The following is a 19,496-nucleotide window of genomic DNA, read 5'->3' as shown; positions in this document are numbered from 1 at the left end:
GGAAACAAGCAAAAAATGACTATGTAAGTTGCCCAATATCATACAGCTTGTAAGCAGAATTTGAACCCAGGCAGGTTGCCTCCACAGACAGCGCTCTTAGTATGCTATATATCTGCTTAATAAGTAATTGGTGATAGATAGAATGATGAGTCCCTGATTCATAGCCCTACTTATTCCTTGCGATATTTCACTGACCAAATTATTTAATGTATTTTACATAATTTTTATACAATTATATGTATTTTCCCCCAAGAAATCACGTTACCAAAGGCTAAGATGATCCATAACAACATTTTAGGGAAGAAAAAAAAGAAAACAATACCCTCTATCAGAAAGAGTTGTTCTTGGTCTCTTCTATTTGTACTTCCCAAGAATATAAGAAATAGAATTTTTACTGCCTGGAGAAGCAATTTCTAAAGTGCCTGACTCAATTCATTTATACCAAATCTATAAAACTCCCTCCTTCATATTAAGACTGTGAAGATCAGGTTCCTGCCAATGAAGAAAAAGAGTTACAGTGGAAGAAAACAGGGGGTGAGATCTAGATAACACACTTTTTGTTTGAAAGTTTATAGCATAAGGACAAATGATTTGGTGAAAAGTCTTATTTAAGCATTGTCTGAGTTCTAATGCATGAGAAATGTTTCATTTCACAACTGGTTAAAAATTATTTAATCATTCAAATCCTATAATTTGATATTGTAATATGCAAAATAAAGAGCCTAATAGAAGCATCCTAATTACTACTAACCATGAAAATGCTCAGATCCTCTGCCAGGAGAGAACTTGCTTTGACTGACCATACGCTGCTGCATAATACATGTGAATTTCCCTGGGATTCACTGCATATAATTGCTGAAAGCCTTTTGTGAAAGTAAACAAAAAAAAATTTTAAATATCACATTACGGGGCATAGTAGGTGTTTTTTGGTGTGTGTTGTATTTCATTGTGTAGCTTTCTCATCTTCTGTATATTTTTTGTTTTCCAAATCATTGGTTCAAGAAACTGACATTTTCCCCACGTCCAAAAAGAATAGCCATCAGTGACATAAAAGCCCAACAAAGGCAGCTGGCAACTCGACTCTGAGCCAAAACAGAAATGAGGGGCTGACTTTGCTTATATTCTAATTGGAATAAAATCGTGTCCTTTCCTTTGACAGAGAAAACAGAGTCAAGACACCGGGCAGTTGTTTTTCTAGTCTCTGTGCCTAAGCATGACAAGCCCCCTGAGGGCAGGGGTCACGCCTGTTTCACTCGAGCCCAGGTCTAGCACAGAGTGTTTGCCTCATAAATTAATTAACATGAATCAAGCTCTGGGAATTCAGAGGGACGCTTCAAAGAAGGATCCTGAATGCTGGGAGCACAGAGCCATCATTAAGCCCTGGACCACACCGACGGTGGTCAGCAGCAGCAGCAAGTGCCATGCGAGCACCTGTCCGGCCTGGCCCTCCTCTGCCATCATCCCCGCCCCTGCCATCTGCTGTGCATGGTTGCAGACCTAGAAATGGGATACCAGGCAGAAAAAGGGGGTGGGGGGATCGACTCTGGGCTGTCTGGGATCTTTGCTCGCCCGCCCCCAGCACACTTCCTGCCACGTGAAGACAACAATCCAAGAAGGACGCCCTGAGCTCTTCGCCCGGAGCCTCCCTCCCGCCCCGGACCCCTCTCCACCCCAGGGTTCGTTCCGCACCTGCTCTCTGCCCCCTGCCCTACGTTCTCTGGCTTTTCTCCCACGAACATTTTTTTTCAACTTTCAGACGTGCAGAGAAGTTGCAATAGTGCTGTGGACTCTGGCATTGGAGACGATCCTGCCTGGCTAGGAACAACCCCGGGAACCACTGCACAAGGAGGGCCAAGCCTCTCAATGTCCTGCCCTGCGGGAGAGGCAGTGCCCATGAGGGTTCCCTTTCAAGGGGGCACTGCCTACAGGGACCCTGAGGGCCATGTACCACACCCAGGTGCGGTCAAGGTCCACCCCGGAGAACCCGTCTCTCATCAGCAAATTGACAGCAAAGAGCAGGAAGCAGAACTGCCCACTTAGACGAAGCGCTGAGGGGCCCGACCAGTGCAGAGTAAACAGTCCCTCCCCGCAAGGAGCAGAAGGCCGTGGTCTCTGGTGGAGTGAGCGTGACACTGAGGAACGTGGAGCAGAGCCCACCAGGGGAACAATTCTACAGACAAAGCGAGAACCGGCCCTGTGTGCAGGCCTCTGATGCTCTTCAGGGACAGAACAGCAGCCTCTGCAGCAGTGCCCTCGATGGGGAGGCAGGCACCGGTACTGTACGATGCTCAGCGACATCCCTAGCCTCTCGGGCAGATGCTGGTAGCCAGGGCCAGCTTCACGGGCGTGTGACGGGTGCAGTCACACGAAGCCCCACATTCAGAAGCCTCCTGGGCTTGATTTAATGCTCTGCTGTTGCCACCTTGAAATTCTTAATGATCTTATCTTTGAACTTGAGTTTTGGGGTGATGGAACAGAGGCCTGCCCAGAGAGATCCATGCAGTATGTCATTCCCTGCCCCCCCGTACGCGTATAAATATAGCTTTAGTGATGCTCCATGAGCACAGAATTCCGGTGGATCGTGATGCGGGTGAGTCCAGGGCGGCTCAAAGCCTCCACGCGAGTATGAGGTAAGTGTGTTACGTCTACAACTGGGGGAGGGGTTGGGTTGGGGGCAGCGACACTTGCTGTTAGAACCACGGCTTGCTTAGAACACAGGAAGAAGCCTACAGCAGTCTAAGAAACGTGCACAACCAATGGACCCCATCATATTCTTTCTTGTTCTTACTGCTCCCCTGTATTAGCCAACAACCTAAGCTGAAAACAGTGACATAGAAGGAAAGGGAAAGACAGGGTGATCCTTAGCTCCTTTTTTTCAGTCCTTCCTGAGTCGTCAGTGAGCCTAAGGTCACATGTTGGTAGAACACGTGCGTTCAGGAAGTGAAATAAAGACAGTTCAGTAAGTTTTGTGCAGCATTTCCACTGTTCTGGTCAGAAGTATAGATGCACGTTCAAGCCACAGAATTCAAACTGTGTAATTTCATTACAAATAATCATTCTGAACAATAAATATATATAATCACCTCTTGCAGTAGTATTACAAAAAAACTCAGGCAATTCAAACCAGGGTCACCAAACCAAGTGGGACACTTAGCATATTAAATAGCATTAAATATTTATTTTCAGACTCATGCATTGTTGTAATACTCTATAAATAATAAATATATTCTTCCTATTTTATGATATGTAAATTGATTCTAAGTTAAATTACATATCAAAAATATGTCTTAAGCCTAAGGGAAAACTGATTGACGATATACTTGTCTTGATTCTTTTTCTTCTGTGTTTGAATCTGCAGTGTTATGCCCTTCTGAAATGTGGAACCAAGAAAACTGTCCCTATTTCTCCATTTGACCCAGACTATTGTAGGAACACCAAAAGCTACTGAGAACATCACTGGAGAGCATATAGAATTGACACTGCCGGGTGGAATTCCTGGTATATTCCAGGGGTTCTGCCTTATTCCTTCTCTTCAGCTGTGACACCACACCCATCTAAGAGTCATGCCTGCAGGCAAACCACCCCTGCAAGAAGGTTATATCCCAAGGTCTCAGTGCAAGTCCCTGGTTGAAATCCCTCTAGGTCTGTATGCTCCAGCATTGGAGGACTGGGCTACCTTGGCTTTGACCCCTAGCCTTACCAAGGTGCCACTCATCTGCCTACGATATGCAGACCCTCCTGCTAATTGTCATGCATAATCCTGCTTGTCTAGCTGCCATAGTCATTGAGTGACTGTCATCTCCCCACGAACAAGTGGGACAAGACCACTCCCAGTATCTAAAGAGTGACAATACTACAGCCCTGCTAATAACCAGAAGAGGTATCTTCCTTCAACCAGAGCAGGTCCTGGCTGGAAAGACCCCATGTGGGCAGCAGAGTCAGAATCTTCTCTTGCTTTTTACTTTAATGGGATGACGATGAGGTGAAAAGAAAGATGACCATTGATTCATTCATTCATGCATTTATCCGGCATGTACCAAGTGCTTGTATGTGCCCCGTCTGAGAAGAGAAGACACAGGAGGAATAGGAGTGAAGAATCAGGCAAGCTGCCTGCCTGGTGCGCTTGCCCTTTGAAGTGAGATCAGTGGTTCTCAGCCCAAATGCACAGTCAACCACCTGGACAGCCTTTAATGAACACTTACACTTAGGGCACACCACTAGAGATTTTTATTTTACCAGCCTGGGTTGGACCCAGAGCACTGAGAGATTTTAAAAGCTTCCAGTGTGTAGCCAGCAGTGAGAACCCCTGAGCTACAGCACAGATAGTTACAGGTGGGCTGGAACCCCACTGGGACCAAGAAGTAAAATACCTGTGATCACATCAAAATCCCAACCCTTTTAATGTACTGTATGCTGATTTCCTTTGGGTTTTCCCTTGATGTTTAATAAAAGTCCCCCCGGCTCTGCTTGGAGAAACAGAAAAAGACCCATCTACCCAGGCTGGAGGGAACTCTTTAAGGGGAACATAGCACCTTAGTCCTGTCCTGGTGGTGGCAGTGGTCCTTAAAGGGAGATGACCTCAAGCAGAGTCAGGCCCAGATCAAACACATTTGCTCGCCTTAGAGAGTTTCCTTTTAGGTCTTTAATATATTTCTGCCTTGAGGACATCTTTACTGTCATTTAGAGGTTATAAAGACCATTTCTTTAAAAGGTACATTTATGTGCCTAAAAGCAAAGACAAAGGGGGCTCTGATTCTCCCTTGGTGGTCCCTGTCTCCCCAGGCCACACTCCAGCACTCACACACAGGGTCCTTACGCATGGCGCAGTGGCACTAAGGGATGGTCAACAGAAGAGGGTTTCTCTGGAGTAAGGCTTTCCTATTCCCTAGGGCAGGCTTCCCAGGAGGAATCAGACCCAGGGAAAGACAGTCACTTCCTGCCCAGCAGAATTGACCCACCCCTCCTCTTCATGCCCCTTTACTCTCTGCCCTTCAGTCACAGAATTCTAATCCTTTAGTGTACTTCTGGATATCAAAGTCCCAGTGTCCACGCCCAGCAGAGTGTCTGGCTCAGAGAAGATAGGCAGTGAATGAATAAATAGATGAAATTATCTAAAGTGTGTGTCCCCCACCTCCACCCACCTATCCATGGCCTTCCCTGACATCCCCAGCTCCACCCTCACCAAGGACACTATTGCTCTTTCCCCAGGTCAGGTTGCAAGTGGCTCTAAGGGCTCTGCTCTGCTCTAAGGAATCGGAGGAGGAGTGATCATACCTACTCTTCTTCCTGAGTTCCATTCTAATGGCTAAGAGCCATTAGAGCCATTCTAATGGCTAAGAGCTCCACCCTACTAGCAATGCCCCAAAGGCACAAGAAAGAATGGCAAGGTAAGTGAAACTTTAAATGTTGTCCTTCTTGACCTAAGTTATTTTTAGAGCAAAACAACTATCATGTATGGATTTGTACAGCATGGCCTGATTGGTGGTGAAATAATTTATTCTGAAGCATGAGTCAGATTGCAATTAAGGCTATAGGGAACTTCTTTCCAAATTCCCTGGCTAGGGGTGATCAAAATCTCATCTACGGTACTGCAGTAAAGATAGAATTTCACTTTTTATTCCTGCAAAAATGTAAAATTAAAATGGAAAGGCAAAAAAAGCAAAACAAAACAAAACACACACACACACACACACACACACACAGAATGTTAGAAATAAATTCCATGGAGAGAAAAATGAACAACTTCCATCAGACAACACAGTTGTGGATTCTACGGAGGCCTCCTGTCTAAATACCAGAAAGACCCATTATATGTGGTTTATGAGACGTGTTCAGAACAGAGATTTTACATTCGTAATCTGAAAATATTTCTTGAGTACCATAAGCTCTATGTCTCTCATTTGGAAAACAAACAAACAAACAAAAAAAAAACACGATTTTTTAAAGGCAAAGGAGAAGGCATTTCATTTTTGTCTACTAATTTCAGCAAGTAGATCCTCCGTGACTATTTGGAACATGAAATAGCATTTTAGCCACAAATTAAAGAAAGGCAGTTCTAGGTTGGCATTTCTTCGTGCCTTGCTTTAAAAAATAATGCATGTGACGCACCCAGCACACAGTAGGTCTTCTACAAATGTAGCTCCCTTACCTCTTCTTGCATTCATCTTCTCTGCCCAATAAACATCTGTGCTGAGAACTAAGATGCTAAACCTCTAAGATGCTGAGGAGGACTATTTAGAAAATGTTTTGGAAAGAGAGGCAGGAAGCACATCACTTACCCAAAGTCACACAGCAAGTCAGGGAAACTTTTGAAGAAAAACTCCAACCTCTCTGGTAATCTCTGGCTCATGACTGTGAGGTTGTCTCAACAGACAAAGTTAATGGCTTTCTTCCTAATGAGATTTATGTAGGACCAAGATAATGTTCAAAGAATAACATCTAAGAGTGTGTGTGGCCATGACATTAACGATCACGAAATGGGAACTTAAGGCTCCAGGGGAAAAAAAAAGGCATAGAGAATGTGAAACAATATCTCAAATCCCAAAATACTAATTTACTCTAACTACGTAGTTAATATTAAAATATACTGCATTACACCTTACCAGAAAATCATCATTCAGCTTTTAAATTAGAGAAGATCAGAATGATTCAGATCAGCAAGACCGCCATCTGCTTTCAAGCACGCAGCTGCGAGCCTTTAAACAGCAACTTTCCGTGATCATAACTTATTCATCCCAGGATGCACTCCGACATCTGCTTTATCATCAATTCACCTTGTCATGGCATTTTACTTTAAAGTTTTGTAACCTCTACCCACGGTGACATAGTGAACCAGTAAGCCATTCTTCTTCTATGGAAAGAATCAACTGTATAGTTCCCCAAGACTGATGGTCCCATCTTGAATCATATACATGCATATGTATATAAAATACACATTCTTAGTCATTGCCTTTAAAACAATAATGTCAGTAATCGCTACCATTTAGCACCCTGTAGTCAGGCACTTCATCTTTATCATCACCACCCTGGAAATAGATATTCTGATCTTCATTTAACAAATGAGCAAATCAGCAAGATGGGATGACTTAGCCAATGCCACAGTGTGGACATGGCAGAGGTGAGCTATTTGCACCCAGGCCTGTCTGTCCCCAAACCCAAGCTTCTGCAGAACCAACTTTGCCTCATATTTGAACTGCTGTCAAATAACTGAAATATTCTCATCAGTTTGTATAGAGGAGGAGAGACTATACTTAACCCAATACCATTTATTCTCAACCCAAGATGTGTCTTGCATATGGCACTTAGTTAATATAAATGCTTTAGAAATTATAAAGCACTGTGTAAATCTGTTAGAGCTTTTTATTCTCCCTTCTATTTTGGCAGTTCTGGCTGTCCACTGTTTCACCCTCCATCACTGGCAGTGGCCCGGAGAAGATGAAGAATCAGGAAGTGTGAAAGACAGAGTCCATTTCAGGGTGGTTGAGAGAGTACCTCGTGTCCTCTAACTTGGAAGAAGAGATGTTCAATATACAGAGATTCTCCCCAAGGAGACCAGTTTTACCTCTTTTCTTTGTCTCTAATTCTAGTGTGCAAACTGTCTGTTGCTTGCTATGCATTTAAACTACGTTGTATATAGAAAATAAGTGCCCCCAATGTCAAATCTTGGTTCTGAAACATCAAATGATCAGGCATTCTGAACCTTACTTTATCATCTATAAAAATGGGAACAATGCACAACTCTGCTCTACGTCTTTTTTAAAATGACATGTAGAAGACAACTGAATGGCATGTAAAGATAATGGTACATCCTGTAAACAATCATGGCCAAAAATAAACAGCCATGTCAGGATAATCTTTTGTTTAAGAAAGTGAAAGATGTAATCATAGAGACAAAGTCTGAGAAGTTGTATATAAAAAATTAACGGTTGTTACTGCTGGATAATATTGTGATTTTTATTTTCTTTTTGATTATCTATGCTTATTAAAATTTCTAGAACTATAACAACAAAAATTTTCAAATGATGAAATATTGTTTAACTTTAAATGATAATGGGGAATTAGAAAATGCAGTAATTATAGAAGAAAGACATCTAGGCAGTCAGTAGCTAACTTACCACCTTTAAAACTCTATGCATTTGATTAAAAAGAAGACCCAACAATATGCTATCTACAAGAAACCTACACTGAGTATAATGATAAAGATATTAAATGTAAAAGGATGGAAAATGATATACAGTCAATTCTCATTTATAGTAGTTATATTATAAAGTCACTGCAAATAGTGAATTAGCAAATATGGAACCACTGCTCCCAAGGGAAATACAAGGGTTAGGTTCCTGCAAGCCTCTGGTCACAGTATTTTTGCTAACTGATCAATACATAACTTTGTTGTATGTATGTTTCTGCTTAAAGACACCTTATTTATTTGTTTGTTTTATTTTTTATTTTTTGGCCGTGCCATGCAGCGTGTGGGATCTTAGTTCCCCCACCAGGGATCGAACCCGTGCCCCCTGCAGTGGAAGCGTAGAGTCTTAACCACTGGACCACCAGGGAAGTCCCAAAGACACCTTATTTAATACATGATGTTGATTTCTTAACATCGACCTCACAGCCAACAGCACTATAACTGATGCCTGAATGGAGCTTATCTAATAATCTCCTCCTCCATACGGCACATCACAACTTTCCTGTACTTAGAACATTAGACAACACCTCAGCACCACACTTGAAGGCCACATTAAACAATGAAATCACCAAGAAAAGCACAAATGTGTAAAAAACTAAATAGACCACAAAAAGCACATTTGTTTACAGTATGAGAGCTGAAACAAAAAGGTAAAACATTGCCTTGTTCAACCTCAGCTGGGAACATGTATATCAAGCAACTCAAATTTTTTGCCTTTCTATACATGTCCTTGAATGACAGAGAAAGCACTGCAAATATTGATTTCCATTGATCTATTTTACTAATAGATTTTAGTGAGTAGGAAAACTTACGAACATGGAATCCATGAATGATGAGAATCAACTGTACCCTGCAAACATTGCTCAAAGGAAAGGTGATATGACTAGGTTATTATCAGTCAAAATAGACTTCAGAGCAAGAAAAATTGCCAGAGATAAAGATATAACAATCTTAAATGTATATGTACCTAATAAAAGAGCAGCAAAATACATGAAGAAAAGGTGATAAACCAAAGGGGAAAGGAAAAAATCAAGTTTTTGCTAGAGGCTTCAGCATTCCTCTCCTAGTAATCAATAGACCAAGTAGACTGAATATCAGCTAGAATATAGAAGAATGAACAACTTCATCAACCAACTGTAACAAAATGACGTTCATAAAGCACTTCACCTGAAAAGAGCAGATACACATTCTTTTCAAGGGCACGTGAGCCATTCACCAAGATAGACCATACCCTGTCTCAAAAACAAACCTTACCTAATTTAAAACAACTGAAACCATAGAAAGCTTATTTTTCTGACCATAATGAAATTAAACTGGAAATGAATAACAGAAAGATATGTAGGGAATCTTCAAATAATTGGAAACTAAACAACACACTTCTAAATAATTCATGGGACAAAGAGGAGGTATCAAGGAAAATTAGAAAATATTTTGAACTGAATGAAAATACATTAAAATTTATAAGATATTCTAAAGCAATGCTTAGATGGTAATCTATAGCATTAGATGCTTATATTAGAAAAAAAAAAGAAAGAAAGATCCCAAATAAACAATGTGTCATCTTAAGTCTGGAAAAAGAGAGGCAAAGTTAAAGCAAGTAGAAAGAAAGGAATGATAAAGAGCAGAAACCGATGACACTGAAAATAGGAAAAATAATAAGGAAAATTCATGAAACAAAAAGATGTTTCTTTGAAAAGATTTTTAAAAATTAACAAACAAACCTGTAGCCAAAATGTCAAACAAAAATAAAAACATAAATTTCCAGCATCAGGAACAAAAGGAAGTGATCACTACAGACCCCACATAGATTAAGCAGATAATAAGAGAATATTACAAAGAAATTTATTCATATAAATTCAACAAATTAAATGAAATAGACTAATTCCTTTATGATTTTTTATTAGATCTTTATTGGAGTATAATTGCTTCACAATACTGTGTTAGTTTCTGTTGCACAACAAAGCGAATCAGCCATATGCATACACATGTCCCCATGTCCCCTCCCTCGTGAGCCTCCCTCCCATCCTCCCTATCCCACCCCTCTAGGTCATGGCAAAGCACCAAGCCGATCTCCCTGTGCTATGCTACTGCTTCCCACCAGCCAACTGTTTTACATCTGGTAGTGTATATATGTCGATGTTACTCTCACTTCGCCCCAGCTTTGCCCTCCCACCCCATGTCATCAAGGCCATTCTCTATGTCTACTTCTTTATTCCTGCCCTGCAACTAGGTTCATCAGTACTATTTTTTTTTTTTTAGATTCCATATATATGCATTAGCATATGGTATTTGTTTTTCTCTTTCTGAATTACTTCACTCTGTATGACAGACTCTAGGTCCATCCACCTCACTACAAATAACTCAATTTCATTTTTTTTATGGCTGAGTAATATTCCATTGTATATATGTTCCATATCTTCTTTATCCATTCACCTGTCAATGGACTTTTAGGTTGGTTCCATGTCCTGGCTATTGTAAATAGTGCTGCAATGAACACTGTGGTGCATGTCTCTTTTTGAATTATGGTTTTCTCAGGGTATATGTCCATTAGTGGGATTGCTGGGTCATATGGTAGTTCTATTTTTAGTTTTTTAAGGAACCTCCATACTGTTTTCCATAGTGGTTGTATCAATTTACATTCCTACCAACAGTGTAGGAGAGTTCCCTTTTCACCACACCCATACCAGCATTTATTGTTTCTGGCTTTTTTGATAATGGCCATTCTGACCGGCATGAGGTGATACCTCATTGTAGTTTTGATTTGCATTTCTCTAATAATTAGTGATGTTAAGCATCGTTTCATGTGCCTCTTGGCAATCTGTATGTCTTCCTTGGTGAAATGTCTATTTAGGTCTTTCTCCCATTTTTTAACTGGATTGTTTTTTTGATGTTGATCTGCATGAGCTGCTTGTATATTTTGGAGATTAATCCTTTGTCTGTTGTTTCATTTGCAAATATTTTCTCCCATTCTGAGGGTTGTCTTTTTGTCTTGTTCATGGTTTCCTTTGCTGTGCAAAAGCTTTTAAGTTTAATTAAGTCCCATTTGTTTATTTTTGTTTTTATGAAATGGACTAATTCCTTTAAAAACTACCAAAACTCAGCCAAGATAAACAGAATGGTCCTATATCTATTTAAGGAATTTAATTCATGGTTAAAGAGCTCCCTACAAAGAAAACTCTAGGCCCAGATGGTTTCACTGATGAATTCTACCAAACATTTAAAGAAGAAATTATACTACACCATCTCTTCCAGAAAACTGGAGAGGAGAGACCATTTCCTGTGTCATTTATGAGGACAGCATTATACTGATACCAAAACCACACAAAAATAGTGCATGAAAAGCAAACTGTAAACCAACATTCCTCATGAACATTGACAAGAAATCCTCAACAAAATATTAATGAATTGAATAATATATCATGACCAAGTGATTTTTATCTCAGGAATGTAAGGCTGGTTCACTATTTGAAAATCAATGTAATCCACCATATTAACAGTCTAAAAAACAAAAATCCACTTGGTCATATCGTCACAAGCAGAAAAAAACACTTAACAACATTCAACATCTATTGATGATAAAAACTTGCAGCAAACTAGGAATAGAAAGGAACTTCCTCAATCTAAAAGAGTATCCACAGAAAATCCTACAGCTAACATCACACTTACTGGTAAAAGACTGCATGCTTTCCTCTAAGATTGTAAACAAGGCAAGAATGTCCACTCTCACTACTCCTATTTAACATTGTACTAGAAGTCCTTGCCAGTGCAAAAAGGCATAAAACTGGGAGAAAAAAAAAAGGAATAAAATGACCTCTATTTACAGACAACATGATTGCCCACATAAAAATTCCCAAGAAATTTACAAAATAGCTCCTATAACTAATGAGAGAGGTAGGTAAAATCACAGGAAACAAAGTCAACATGCAAAAATCAATCATATCTCTAACCTGGCAATGAATGTTTAGATATTGAATTTTTTTAATGTCATTTAAATGCTCCTCCCCCAAAAGAAATACTTAGGTACAAGTCTATCAAAACATATGCAAGATCTGAAAACTACAAAATATTGATGAAAGAAATAAAAGACCTAAATAAATGAAGAGACATATCATGTTCATGGATTGGAGACTCAACATGCTTAGGATATTAATTCTCCACAAACTGATCTATAGATTTCATGAAATTCCAATCAAAATCTCTGCAGATTTTATGTAGATATAGGCAAGCTGATTCTAAAATTTATAGGGAAAAGCAAAAGAACTAACCAAAAAAATTTTGAAACACAAGAACAAGGACTTCTCTTGTCCTTCCACAAGGACCTTCACTACTTGACTTTAAGACTTGCTGTCAAGCTATAGTAATCAATATGTGTTGTTAGTGGAAGGATAAGATGAATGAAATAGAACAAAGAGTCCAAAAATAGGCCCACACAAATATAGTCAAATAATTTTTTAACAAGTTACAAAGGTAATTCAACAGAGAATAGTGTCTTTCCAAAAAATGGTATTAGAACAATGGGACATTCATATGCAAAAAAAAATTAAACTTGACCTGTAATTCACATCATATCCAAAATTCAACTTATTATGGACTGAATATTTGTTGTCCCTCCAAAATTATCATGTTGAAGCCCTAACCTACTGTGTGATGGTATTAGGAGGTGGGGCTGTTAGGAGACAATTAGGTTTAGATGAAGTGATAAGGGTGGGCATCTAATCCCATGATTCAATCTAAATGGAAAATTATAAAACTTTTAGAAAATCTGCCTGACCTTGGGTTATGAAAAAGTTCTAAGACATCATCAAAAGTAAAATCAACAGAAGAAAAAAATCAATAAATTAGACTGCATCAAAATTTAAAACTTTTGCCCTTAAAAAAGGTAAAAGTGTTAAAAGAATGAAGTCAAGACACAAACTAGAAGGAAATATTTGCAGATCACATATTCAACAACAGATCTGTATCCAGAATATATAAAGAACTCTCAAAACTCAACTATAAGAACACAAACATCTCCCCGCAAAATGGGCAAAAGATTTGAACAGACACTTCACCGAAAGAAGATAACACATTCAACAAGGACCTACTGGACTTCCCTTGTGGCGCAGTGGATAAGACTCTGCGCTCCCAATGCAGGGGGCCTGGGTTTGATCCCTGGTCAGGGAACTAGATCCCACATGCATGCCGCAATTAAGAGTTCACATGCCACAACTAAGGACCTTGCCTGCCGCAACTAAGACCCCTGCCGCAACCAAATAAATAAATATTTTAAAAAAACAAAAAAAAACAAGGACCTACTGTATAGCATAGGGAACTCTACTCAGTATTCTGCAATAATCTATATGGGAAAAGAATCTGAAAAAGAATGGATATATATATATATGCATAACTGAATCACTTTGCTGTATACCTGAAACTAACACAACATTGTAAATCAACTGTACCCCAATATAAAATAAAATTAAATTACAAAAAAAAGAAGACACACCTATGGCAAATATTGATAAAATCCTGAAAAAAATTACCAAAATCATTAGCCATTAGGAAAATGCAAAATAAAGTGACAATGAATACCATTATATGCCTGTTAGAAAGACAAGGATGCAGACCAACTGGAATTCGCAAACATTGCTGATGGTAATGCAAAATGGTACAACCCTTCTGAAGAACATATACTTACTATAAGATCCAGTAGTCCCAAGCCTAGGTATTTACCCTAGACAAATGAAAACCTATGTTCATACATAACATGTACAGGAATGTTTACCACAACTTTATTCATAATCACCGAAAACTGAAAATAACCTAAACTTTTGGGGAAAGGGATAAACACCTGTGAGTCTGTTCATACAATGGAATACTACTCAACAATTAAAAGGAATGAATTCTTGATATAGGCAACAATGTGGATGAATCTCACTGACATTACACTGAGTAAAAGAAGCCAGTCTCAAAAGGTTATATACTGTATGATCCCATTTATATGACATTCTGGAAAAAGCAAATCTGTAAGAGTAGAAAACAAATCAGTGGTCACCAGAGGTTAGGGGTAGGAGGAAAGGTTTGATTACAAAAGGGGTAGCAGGAGAAGATTTTTTGGTACAATGGAACTGTTCTGTGGTCATTATACAACTCTATGCATGAGTTATAACTCAGAGAATTGTACATCCAAAAAAAATGTCAGTTTAACTGTATATAAATTTTTTTAAATAATAAATTAATTAAAGTTAAAAAAAAAAAACCTTTATGCCAACAGAAGAGAATTTGAGTTGGCAGACTGTAAACCTTACAGTTAAGACAGTCTGCTATATAATTTATTCATTCATGGATCTCTCAAGAATTGGTAAGAGATTTATATAAAGAAAAGCTGTAACACCCTTGCAATAATTATTTTCTTAAATACTTTTGATAGCTCTCTCTAGAATTATTTTTGCTAAATGTTTTTCAAACTAATCTTAGAAGTCAAGGGACTGGCTAATGGCTTAAAATTATACCATTTTTATTCCCCCCTGAAATCCTTATCAGACCTTGACTAATTCATGTGCAAGAGAAGAGAGATCATTTTGCTGACAGAACCTCTTACTTGAAGGCAATCCAAACAAAGTCAAGTATATATTAGATCCATCTACAGAGAGGTGCATTTTAACCCCTGAAGTATAAACTAATCATTGGGGGAAAGGGGGGAACTGCCCAGGGATAAGGAAGCTTCTGTCCCACTTTCCACCTCATACTCTATTCTTTAATAGCTCTTCCTTAAGGGAGGAGGGGCTGCTAATCTGATTGTTCATAGTCTTGAATTCTTTGGGTGAAACCATGGCATTGAAAAGACATTTGAATTTGTGAGCATCTTCTTTCTCATCCTGGAATAGGCCAGGGAATATCCTGACATTCTCTTGTGTGCTTTTTTTCACTTCCAACACCAATGTCCAGTGGTCTTTCTCCTTTCCTCCGCTTTGACTTTGTCCACAAATTGGTAAGAATGCCTTGATATTCTCCCACAAAACCAACAGTACCATATGGGAAGTCCAGACATTTCCTTCCAGAACTTTTTCCTTTTCTCCCAAGTGGGAGCTTTTGCTATAGTCACAGACCAAGTAACCTGGGTCAATTTAGTAGCATGCACAGGAGCTAAAATATTTTTCCATGTTGTTTGTGTCACCCTCTTTCCTTTAGCACTGGTGGTATGCATCTAAATCTTCTCAAATTTCTCTATGAAGAAGGATTCTAACCACAGTTTGGGAGTAAGAAAGCAGGAGGAATAGATTAGATATTTAGGAAAAGCAAAGGGCCTGCCTTTGACCTTTTGCCTCAGCCATGGGCCCCACCCCCCCCCCAGCTTAGTTTAACCTATGTTTAGGGATATATGGTATTTACAGAGAAATTCTGTAATTTTTTATTTCTCATTTAACTGTTATTAATTTTGTGTAATTCCTTTAAAGGGAAGAAGCAATGAGTGATAGCAGCCTTCAGGTAACTGAATTCTCAAATAATTAGTAGCCTTGGCCCTTACCTTTAAGGGGTTTAACATTGGTACGCACAAAACTAAAACCCTCTTAAATTACAAAGCCTATGAATGGTATAGGAAGGGGGAAAAGTGTAGAATTGAATTGTCTACCCTATGTAAACTGAAAAACCACCCAAAGAACCTGCCCAACTTAAGCCCTGTTCCTTATAATCTGCAGATGAATTGAAACAAGAGAATGCAAGACTATTTTATACTATATGATGAGAGTGAATCATAACTAGAGTTATATAAGGTTATTTCTCCTTCATTCCATTATACTTCTGGACTTAAATTTGCTTCATGAATCTCTGTCACTTTTCACCTTGCCTTTAAGGTAAGCAAAGAGGCAGCAGAACCATTCAAAGGCAGGCCAGTCTATACAGGCAAGGCCGGAACTAGAACTCAGGCTTCTTGTCTCTCTTTGCTAAAATCCAGAAAAGCTACAATGGGTTTTGAAGGGCATGGTACCCACTGACCCAATTTTATGAACAGCTCACTGTTAATTTGTTATTATATTCATCTTGAATTTTCTAACACTTTTTATTAATTTTGGAATAACCATAGCACTTGCCTCTATTCCCTCCCTTCCTGAGTGTCAGGGTTGGCTTGGAGAAAGGGATGGGGGAGTATTTCCCCTCACTTAGTACAAAGCATCTGGATCCCCAGATTAAAGAGATTTAGAAGAGTAAGAGTCCTAGAAATGAGGTTGTAATGCTGAAAATCTGGCAGAATTAAAAAGCAATTCATTGTTCTGATTTTCTTTCAGAATAATATCACTACATGAGTTAGAAGACTGATGATCAGTAGATGAGAAGGTAATTGACATAATATTTTTAGCACCCTGTTCTTACTGCCCCAAAATGCTTATGACTTTTCAAGAGAAACTCAAAATTGAAGAAATGACCCAAAAAGTGTTTCCCTGTGAGTTTCTGTACATACCCTATTCAGGTCAATTTATGCCATCTCTAACAGTTATGAAAAGATGGAACTAATACAAACTTGGGGAAAAATGGAAAAATAAAGCCCTACCCAAAGGGTGGGCTCCAGAAATTCCCCACTGCTCTTTAGACAATCTTCCACCTATTACCATAAAAAAATGCCTAGTTAACATCACCCAACAATCCTCACTGGACAACACCAGCCCATCCCCCACCTCGGAAGTGTAAGAACACTTCCCTTTGGCTATGTCTGACCTTGGACCAAAAAGCAGCTATCCCTGAAACTAAGGTATTTTGTCTGAGGTATAGAAAAGAAAGAGAATCTGAAGTCAGAAAACTCCAGCTGAGGCTGGCAAGACTATCTGGAACCACCACCTCCCTGGGGGGTGGTAAACTAGAGATGATACTGCTTACCTCAGAGGGTAATCTGAAGATCGAATGAGATAACGACCTGAAAATGCTTTTATAAAGTGTTAAGTAGCTTATAAGCGCAACAAGGAGCTGCTGTTTCCCAACGTCACAGATTCTGGGTTGACTGAGTGTCCTTCGCTGTACAGAACACTGTCTCCCCTTGAGTTATTTGGGGTGGGCAGCAGAAGGTCTCCTGGGCTTTCCTCTAAGGCATTTCTCTGAGTCACTGCCTGTGGTGAGTGTCAGAATGACAGAAACTCATTCCTGCCTCCTCAGCTAGCCTGCTGATTTGCGGGGGGGGGGGGGGGGGACACTTCCTTTTCTCCAGTTTTGCTCTTTGAATTTTTTGAAGGCCAGGCTCAATTCTTACCTTTTAAAAATGCATTATACCTCTCCTCCCTAGCCATCTGAGGTCAGTGGCCACAGCAAATGCAAACCAACCTTTTAAGTTAAAGAACCATAACAAAATTAAAGACTTCCAGGCCCCTCTACTCTTTTCCTTACTTTTTTTTTTCCTTTTTTCCCCCACAGCGGTCTTCAGTGATAGCAGAGCCTGTCGTTTAAGAGAGGGGAAAAAAAGACTGAAGCTTTCTTCCCTAGAGAGAGCTTTCTACGTTAATAATGACCACGCTTTCCCCGCCACTCCCTAGCTCTCCTGACCTCACCCGAAACACACGCCCATGTCCTTGCTGGGGGGCTGAGGAGGCTCAGTCAAGTACACACACGCATACGCTGGTCCGCCGGTCAACCGCAGGCAAAGCTGACTCTTCGCCAACTTGTAGCCACAGAGAGCAGCAAAGGGACTGAGTCCTTCACCGCCAGCTCCAAAAAGACACTGCAACCGCCAGTGGCGCCGCAGGAGCAGCCTCTGTACTGCAGCCTCCGGCCGCTGGAGTTTCAGATCAAATTCCTTAAGGAGTACTGCTCTTCCGCCCTTCGTCCCACTCCCTGGGCTTCACACACCTCTCTCCCCAGGAGGTCGGGAGGAACGGGGTCACTCGATCACTTCTACGGAGGGGGAAGTTCCCACCGAAGTAGCCCGAAACCCACTACTCTTTGCCCCATCTCTCCACCCTCCCGCTCAAGTAGGCGCCTGTGCTGCCGTGAAGGTCCCAGTTCTCAAGGTGCCTGAGTCCGACGGGACACGGAGCAGCAGGCGGCATTAGAAGCGGCGGGGCAGGACGAAGGCTGAGATTCTTACAGGACAGATGGGGCGGGACTGGGGAGAGGGACACTCTCCCTCCCGTCCCCCGCTCACAGACAGTAGTAACTCCAAAACGCACAGGTGGGCCGAAGAGAAAGGCCTTTTCTTTCTATCCTCTCCCGTCTCTTCCCGGCTCCCCTTCCGGACACCTGGTGAAAAAGCAAGGTGCTGGTGTACCTGGAGCGAACACCATGATTTCCTCCAGCCGCTGCGCCCCAAGGTAAGGAGAGACAGGCAGACGGACGGACAGACGGAGGGTGGGCGGCAGACCAGGACTTGGGGTCCGCTGCAGGTGCGCCGGCCGCGGGTCGGGACGGTCAGCACCTCGGACAGCTCCACGGCGCGCGATCCCGGGGCCGCAGGTCCCGCCGCCGCGGCGCGCTCAGCCTCCACAATGCACTGCTCTGCCGGCGGCCGCCGCGGCGGCGGGAGGAGCAGAGCTGATGCCTGCTCAGTCCATCCCTCATTCCCGCGCCAGCTCAGCGTACACTGCTGCTTGGGGAGCAAAACCTTCCTACCGCTTCCACACAGAAGGACGGACGGAAGAGGAAGACAGAAAAGGTAATTGCCCGGCTTCCCGGCAGGGGGACAGCTAATTGCTTCTATTTACCTGCTGTCTCACGCCCCCGTGGATATTGGACTGACATTTAGGATGGGTTTGCCCTTTTTTTTTTTTAACATATATAACTCAAAGAGCTTTACTCTAGAGGCTGACTCTTGAGTTCTCCGAGTTGGGCTAGCTCTGAACCGAGGGGTGGGGCCTCCAAGTTCATCGGTCCTTGAAGTCCAGGACTACTCTCTCGCCCCAAGTCCCAACCTTCTACTAACGTCAGAAAGGAAGCTGGAGGGAAGGACAGGCTGACGATGGAGCGCGTGAGGAGGGCGCCGCTATCAGGCCCCGCTCCCAGGCGACTCTGAAAGCTCCCAAGCTTGGAGGCCCCCAAGGTCATCACATTAGGGACAGCAGGGCTGGCCAGCGCAGAGTAAAGACCTTGGTGAGGCGGGTCTCCTCCGCCAACAAACACACACCCTGTGAAAGGTAGGGCCAACAGAGTTCCCTTCAAGTGTGAGAAGAGCCCTGAGACCCATCCAGAAACATCAATCCTTCCCCTGCCTTCACCCAACTGAAAACCATGCCCCGGTGTACACCCTGTTCTACTCTAAAGATGCTGGGACGTGCCCCCAGGCTCACTTCGTGCTTCAAATACGCTGCTCATTTTAAAGCATTATCCCAAGAAATGCTTGTGCAGCGTGGAC

The 19,496-nt window shown here is 41.3% G+C and overlaps 1 protein-coding gene across 1 annotated transcript in view; it reads right to left on the bottom strand.

The window, feature by feature from the left end:
* The window catches only part of AKAIN1 (A-kinase anchor inhibitor 1), a 46,371-nt gene extending 27,667 nt beyond the window's left edge, over nt 1–18,704 (bottom strand). Inside the window, exon 1 of the mRNA XM_036874800.1 lies at nt 18,417–18,704. Coding sequence (XP_036730695.1) covers nt 18,417–18,432 — 16 coding nt within the window. The 5' untranslated portion in view covers nt 18,433–18,704. The remainder of the gene's footprint in view (nt 1–18,416) is intronic.
* Nucleotides 18,705–19,496: the final 792 nt, after the last annotated feature.

Source organism: Balaenoptera musculus, chromosome 14 (assembly GCF_009873245.2).
Source record: "Balaenoptera musculus isolate JJ_BM4_2016_0621 chromosome 14, mBalMus1.pri.v3, whole genome shotgun sequence".
In the NCBI taxonomy this organism is placed as follows: domain Eukaryota; kingdom Metazoa; phylum Chordata; class Mammalia; order Artiodactyla; family Balaenopteridae; genus Balaenoptera; species Balaenoptera musculus.
This window is presented reverse-complemented; position numbering and strand designations above follow the sequence as displayed.